General features: G+C 34.2%; 1 protein-coding gene across 1 annotated transcript; it reads left to right on the top strand.

Annotated features, from left to right (window-relative positions):
• The first annotated feature begins 1,865 nt into the window (after positions 1–1,865).
• Positions 1,866–3,520, top strand: LOC127435573 (dynein light chain roadblock-type 2-like). Its single transcript, XM_051689122.1, has 5 exons — positions 1,866–1,995; positions 2,112–2,187; positions 2,626–2,793; positions 2,878–2,949; positions 3,188–3,520. Exons 1-4 carry the CDS (start codon positions 1,993–1,995, stop codon positions 2,919–2,921), a joined length of 291 nt encoding a protein of 96 aa, XP_051545082.1. The 5' UTR covers positions 1,866–1,992; the 3' UTR covers positions 2,922–2,949; positions 3,188–3,520.
• Positions 3,521–7,423: the final 3,903 nt, after the last annotated feature.

Below are 7,423 nucleotides of genomic sequence, written 5' to 3'. Positions count from 1 at the left end.
ACATCACTTTTAAATTCAAATATAAAATGAAAACATATAATTATTTCGGCGATTCTCTGTCTTGAAACTCTCGAAACATTGCACACTGGAGACATCTGCTGGTCAAATATGTGTAACTGCAACGGGAAGAAATCCCATAAACAAATTGACTAAAGGTTGTTCTTTACCCGGTTGGGAAACTGTGCGTTTTATCACGTCCTTCATCACGTAATTTTGGAATAAGGTCTCTTTTTTCAAAAAGAACTAATGGCAATACAATATGAGGTGTTATATTGGGAGAACTTTGTAAATAACATTGATTGGAAAAAGTGTGGTCATTGCCTCTTAAATACATGATAGGCCTAACTAATAAAGTAAAGAAAGTATCGTTTGAGTTATTGCATAGATTTTACCCTGCCAAATTATATTTAAAAAGGTTTCAAATAGATATAGAGACACACTGTGATGCCCCAAATTAATCTGCACATCACATCTTTTGGGATTGTCCTTTTACATAATTATTTTGAATAGACTTTTTTAATTTTATTAACGAAAATTTGCTTTTGGATCTTTCTATGTTGTTTAAGGTTGTATTGTTTGGTTTTTATAGCATTGGCAAAACAAAAGTAAATTAGTATTTTATTATCAACCTTTTACTGATGTTTGCCAAATTTCACACTCACCGAAGCAAATTCCGTAATCAAAAGCCCTTATTAATAGATTTTGAGATTAATAGATCAATAAATACATTCTTATTTTAATATTTTTGTTTAAGTCTGTACACTTGTATTTTTTAATATATATATTAAATAGAGCATATATATATACACTACCCGTCAAAAGTTTTGAAACACTTGCCTGAAATGTTTCTCATGATCTTAAAAATCTTTTGATCTGAAAGTGTATGCTTAAATGTTTGAAATTAGTTTTGTAGACAAAAATATAATTGTGCCACCATATTAATTTATTTCATTATAAAACTAAAATGTAATAAAAAAAAATTAAAAAAAAAGTTTTTGAAATTGATGACTTAGACCAAATAATAAAGAAAAGCAGCTAATAAGTGCCCAACATAGATGGGAACTCCTTCAATACTGTTTAAAAAGCATCCCAGGGTGATACCTCAAGAAGGTGGTTGAGAAAATGTCAAGAGTACATGTCTGCAAATTCTAGCAAAGGTTGACTACTTTGAAGATGCTAAAATATTACACAGTTTTGATTTATTTTGTATTTTTTTAGTCACAACATAATTTCCATAGTTCCATTTATGTTATTCCATAGTTTTGATGACTTTACTATTATTCTAAAATGTGGGGGGAAAAAATTATAATAAAGAATGAATAAGTGTTTCAAAACTTTTGACCGATAGTATATATATATATATATATATATATATATATATATATATATATATATATATATATATATATATATATATACATATATATATATATAGTATATAGTGTATATATATATATATATTAAAACTCTGACAATAATAATAAAAATAAAAAAATAAAGAAAAAAAGTTTTCTCTTTTATTATACCTTCATTTATTTCTTCAAAATTAACTGGATCTCTTTTAATCTTTTAAAGATAAAATAGGGAAATAAATTAAATGTCTGAGTTTTTGTTTATTTAAATATCGTTGTATGATATTTGGACATATAATAAAAAAATAAAATACATTTAAATAAATAAGTTGATAAATAAATAATTAAATTAAAAAACTTCCCCACTTAGCCGCAGTGAAATTGCGATACATATCCTAAATTATCCTGCAACCACAAACGACCGTAATTGGTCTATCATCGTCAGCGCTGAGAAAAGTAACACAAGTCAAATCATTTGCTGCCTGCTGAGGTAATTGTCAGAAGCATTCTAAGAAACAGTATAATAATAAAGCAAATCTTGCAAACTTGCAGTTCTTGATCATGTTGTTAAAAAATATTTACTTTTGTTTCCATAGCAACGAAAACTACCTAAGAAAGAAGACTACCTGTGCTGTGCGACATGGTAACTTAAATCTCATTGTTGTTTATTAAAGATGGACATAGATGGATGTTTTAATTATGATATGCTTATGGCTGTTTTGCTCATATCTACTGACTTTTCCATGCAATTTTGTCCAGGCTGAAGTCGAAGACACTTTAAAGAGAATTCAGAGCCACAAGGGTGTTATTGGCACAATCGTCGTTAACGGAGAAGGCGAGTAACAGTACTACAGTATGTTTTTACTATAGTAACACTAACTGTACTAAGGTATTTTTGAAATGTTATAGATTCATTGTAAGTAATCTATTAGGAATGAAAGGGAAATTACTTTTTTTGTTCAACTATGGCTCATGTAGTTATAACATCTAAATGTGTTTAGGTTACCATTTTTCATAACAAATAGTTTGTTTTATAGAAACCATAGTTACATTGATGGACATATCAGTGGTAATGAGGAGCCATCCATGTTTTACCTGTGGTTACTATGATATACCACAAATGATGGTTCTTAAAGAATGTATTTTATTTTATTGTATGGTGTATTTTCATAACTAAAACTGTTTCAGCTTATGGTCATTCAGTTATATATCAGCGTAATCAAATATATACAGTATATACCCTGATCTGGTTTGTTTGCTCCACTATTTCTAGGTATTCCCATCAGAACAACACTAGACAGTTCCAGCACAGTACAGTTTGCAGGACTGCTGCATCAGCTGACTATGAGAGCCAGAAGTGCAGTGAGAGACATCGACCCCCAGAATGACCTGACATTCCTGCGCATCAGATCCAAGAAACACGAGATCATGGTGGCGCCAGGTAGGTCACCACATTATCGGAGTCTTCTTATCAGGCTTACTGTTATAAACATATACAGCTTTCACCTTTTTCCTATTCTTCCAGATAAAGAATACCTGTTGATGGTGATCCAGAACCCAAGTGAATAATATTGTCACAATTAAACAACAGCAGCAGGTGTGGACACTGTTTTTTGGTGGTTTAACGTCGGCATAATACATCCTTTTCTTAAACGTGTGGATTTGTTTGAACATGGTCCTAAACCTGTATGACGTTTCATCTTGATCACATGTAATGTCGTCAATAAATAAGAATCCTTGTTTGGTAAAGGTCTTCTAAATGTATGTTTAGTTTCTCTGGATTCAAAAATGTTTTATGATATGCCTAAATTTATGGTTGTTTTCTTTCCCCTCAGGCAGTATATTCAAGTGTAATTAATCTAATATCCACTGGAGGGATCCACTATATTGCTGCTGCTTTGCTTCTTTGAAATATTGCTGGTTTTATCAGTTGTGACAGCAGCAGACTGGTTTACAATGCACTTCCTTTAGTACAAAAGGTAATGGGAAGTGTATGCGGGTGCATATCATTTAAATGCATTTGTTCTTTAGGAAAAAGCACTGCACATTTAGTAAAAAGAAGTCAGTGTGATGGATAATCAGTTCCTAAATTACATAGATTTGGCATCATCATATGTCACCCAGAACCTTTGGGCTCACTTTTTTTGTGTTTCAATAGCCCAAGTGTATTTGCTTGAGGGTACAGTGTGGTCTTTTTAAAGGAGTGATGAGCCCTGAAACTTTCTACTTAGGCCACATCCACACTAATCCACGTTCATTTGAAAACTCCTAACATCATCATTTTATTGTGGAAGCTAGAACCTGCCACAAGATGTAGCCTAATTCTGACCCTATGTTTTACAATTGACCATTCGCTAAGCCCCGCCTTAAAAGCATTTCTGGCCAATCCAGTCTTGGCAACTGTTGCAGCCGCCATTTCTCTGACAATCATTTGACTTTTTACAATGAGAATCTATGGTAGTAATGTGTGTGTGAGTATTTTATCGCAATGATCCCAAAAATTTTAAAAAAAACTTTGTTGCTGGATCACTTAATAATGACACAAGGTACCTAGAGAAGATACAGTGTGTTTTTTTTCTTTGTTTTTAAAAAAAATCTTTAAATATATATTGAGAGGAGCATGCTATGGCTTAAAGTGTGTCATTCCTCATGACCAACTACACATGTATAACAACAGAGAGGACACCTACATTTCCTCCAAGGTAAATTAAAGCTAATAACTGAATGTTACTTCATTTATGTATCGAATCATGTCTTAGTAAAGGCGATTGCAAAGAAAGTATATATCATAGTGAGTGTGTATTGAAACATTATTAACAGCTCTGTTCACTTACACTAATGTTATGAGGTGTGTAATCTCTATCAAATGGCGCTTTTCTCTTTTGAAGTGACTGTGATAATCGTTTGCCTCAATTCTGATTCACAGTCTGCACAGTTTTCAATCAAACTACTATGTAAATTAACAATTTCTTTTACAAAAAAATGTAAAAAAAGATATGCTTTACAATGTCACTCTTCATTCCAGCCCACGTAATAATATTACCCATTCCATTTATGAGCAGTTCACGGCAATCTCCCATTCATTTCTGAGAATTTCTGTAGAGCTTGTTAGAGCCAACGACCATAACAAAGTGGGGCGGAGCTTAGTGAAGTGTCAGTTGTGACTTTCTTGCAATTGTGACTTTATAACTCACAATTTTAAGAATTAAATGTTGCAATTGCGACTTTGCGATATAAACTTGCAGTTGTGAAAAATAAAGTTGCTATTGCGAGTTTATATCTCACAATTGCAACATTATTTCTCGCAATTGTGACTTTATAACTCAGAATTGAGAGATATAAAGTTGCAATCCAGAGAAATAGTCACAATTGCGAGGCAAACAATAAGTTCTAAAGTTTATTTCTCGCAATTGCGAATATATCTCGCAATTTTGACTATATCTCGCATTTTAGATTTTATTTCTTGCAAGTGCAACTTTATTTCTCGCATTTGCGACTTTATATCTTGCAATTTTGACTTAACAACTTGCAGCTGCGTGAAATTAAGCTGCATTTGGGATTTATATAAAGTCACAGTTGTAAGAAATAAAGTCAGAATTGTGAGTTATGAACAGAATTACCTTTTTTTTTCTGTTCTGTAGCAGGATCAAGGTAACATTCTGTAGCTTTATGTTGTTGTCTAAGTGCTACAGGTAGTGGGGTGAAAGGTGGTAGTGATTCTAGGGGCCCACAACACATTTTTAAACTGTATTTTTTAATAGGAAAGGGGCTCAAAGCAATATACAGTCAGGAGGCCCAGAATACCTTGCTATGGCTCTGGGTTGACTGGTAGCCATATTTTATTTTATTTTCATGCTCATATTACTGATAATTGGATGTGAACAGAATATTCCAGGTCTCACCTTTAATTAAGTCACCTTTACTTTGTAAACTGTAATGCAACACCATCACTATGCAAATGGGTTTAATGGTAAATGCTTGAGTCACAACTGCAAAAATTGACTAATGTACCTCAGGACTATTTGACAAGAGATTTGGTGGATGATTGGTTATCGACAAGGAACCAATATCTCCAAAACATCAATATGCCCAGTAAATCTAGTAAAATGATTGTGTCCAACAATTAAAAAACATACAACATTGTCATCTTTTGACAATCTGTTGATTAGAAATTCATTGTATGAAAAATATTTTCAATTATTGTACTGATTGTAACTGAATAAAATGACCAAAAATGTGATGTTAAGTTGTGTCACGCATTTTGCATGCAACCCTGTTACTGTATGATAACTGCCCTAATTAAAAAAATATAACATTCCAATAACATTGTGACACCCAGGAAGTAACCTTACTTCCACTCTTTTACTGCATGGTGTGAAGACAAGTAAATAATTACTTAATTATCTCAATTTTTACACAAATTGTAGTGTTGACTGCATTCATCAAGCTCAACCATTCAACCTTGTTTCCAAAGTTATTGTAAGAAATCAGAGAAGTACCTGAGAAACTGTAAGTATTAAGACATGTTTTGTTAACAGGTTCCACAAAATGTTTGAGCCTTGAAAATAAAATATTATATATTTTTTTTATTTATTTTTTTTCACAGATACTTTGTCGAAAAAGAACAAATTTGAATACATTTTTAAGAGTCAGTATAACCTCTGATGTCCTTACCAATCCAGATACCTGTAGTGTGTTTGCTGAAATTATAAACTCTAAAACCCTAAAATAGTAATGAGAGGGGGTCTGGAAATCACCTGCCTGAATGAACTTCGCTGGAGTGTCTCACTGCTGGACTGACCTCTGTTCGGCTTCCATCTGCTCTCTGTTTTACATGCGCAGCGCTGCCAATTGGAACTCTCAGCACGGGGCAAGAAGCCAGCAGGTTTCATGTTCTGAGACCGGCTCCTGTGCAGAGCCCATGAAAGATTGTTAGTGCAAGATGATAAATGGTTGGGTTAATGATGAATTAGGAGTTGGGCTAGTCTATGTGATAGGTATTTTTTGGTGAAGTAGGAGAGATTGTGGTGTTGTTGGTCAGTTATGAACCTTTAAAATTATGTGCTTTTTCACCACCGGGCTGTTCTGTTCTGAGCACAGTGAAGAATGGTTCCAGTAGCATTTCCACTTGAGCATGGTTCGGCACGGTACAATTACAAACCATTCTCTATGGTGGCCGAGAAGTGAACAACACAACAAAATTAGCGAAGCAAATAAAAGCTGAAAACACAACGGAAATAAGCCACAACACAACGAGATAAAGTTCCCTGGTCAAAGCATCACAAGAGAGCATTGACGGGAACTGAGCATTTCCCCTGAGTGCTTCACCGTCCGATAGCCTGCATACAGCCTATTTTCCCAAGAAGGTATAGCTGCAGGCCAGAGACCTCCAAATGGGGGCGGAATCTACAAAAGAAGGTGGGGTTACTTCAGAAAGTGGCGTGGTTACTCCCAAAGGTGGTTACGCCAACTCCAAAAGGGGAGTTACTTCCACTCACGGTTGAGATTAGGAAAAGGGTTAGATAAGGGGCTCCCTATATCTTTAATGTCAGTTTAGAGTGACTGCCCCTTTTTGGAGCAATGCCTGCAGCTTTATCCTTCTCCATTTTTGCAGGAGCAGGACACATTATAAGAGCTGCCGGTACACAAAAACAACTGAGGGTACTGTGACAAATTTCGAGCAAATGTTGAATTTATTGGCACGGTTAGCAAACCATGCTCAACCATGCTAGTGGAATAGTTTTAGTACATGGCAATTCAAGATTATCAATTTGCCAACGCCAAGGTAACTCAGTTGTTTCGAGGTAGCTGGCCAAGATAGCTAATATTTGGGTAAGGTTAATAAAAGTTAATAAAAATAGTGTGTGTTTAGTGTATCTTCATGCATTAATGATGATGGTTGAACTAAAATAGTACATTATTTTCCTACACACCATCTGGGAAGTAGATTACGCAAGCTAGCTCATTAAAACCTATTTAGCAAAGATGGACCACTTCTATTAAAATGAATGGATGAAATATGAATGCACAACCGTCAACGGATGTATGAAGGAAGTTCCGCCTTGCAGGTA

The sequence above is a fragment of the Myxocyprinus asiaticus genome, chromosome 46, assembly GCF_019703515.2.
Source record: "Myxocyprinus asiaticus isolate MX2 ecotype Aquarium Trade chromosome 46, UBuf_Myxa_2, whole genome shotgun sequence".
Classification (NCBI taxonomy): domain Eukaryota; kingdom Metazoa; phylum Chordata; class Actinopteri; order Cypriniformes; family Catostomidae; genus Myxocyprinus; species Myxocyprinus asiaticus.
Note: the sequence above shows the minus strand (reverse complement) of the source record. Positions and strands in the feature narration are given on the sequence as shown.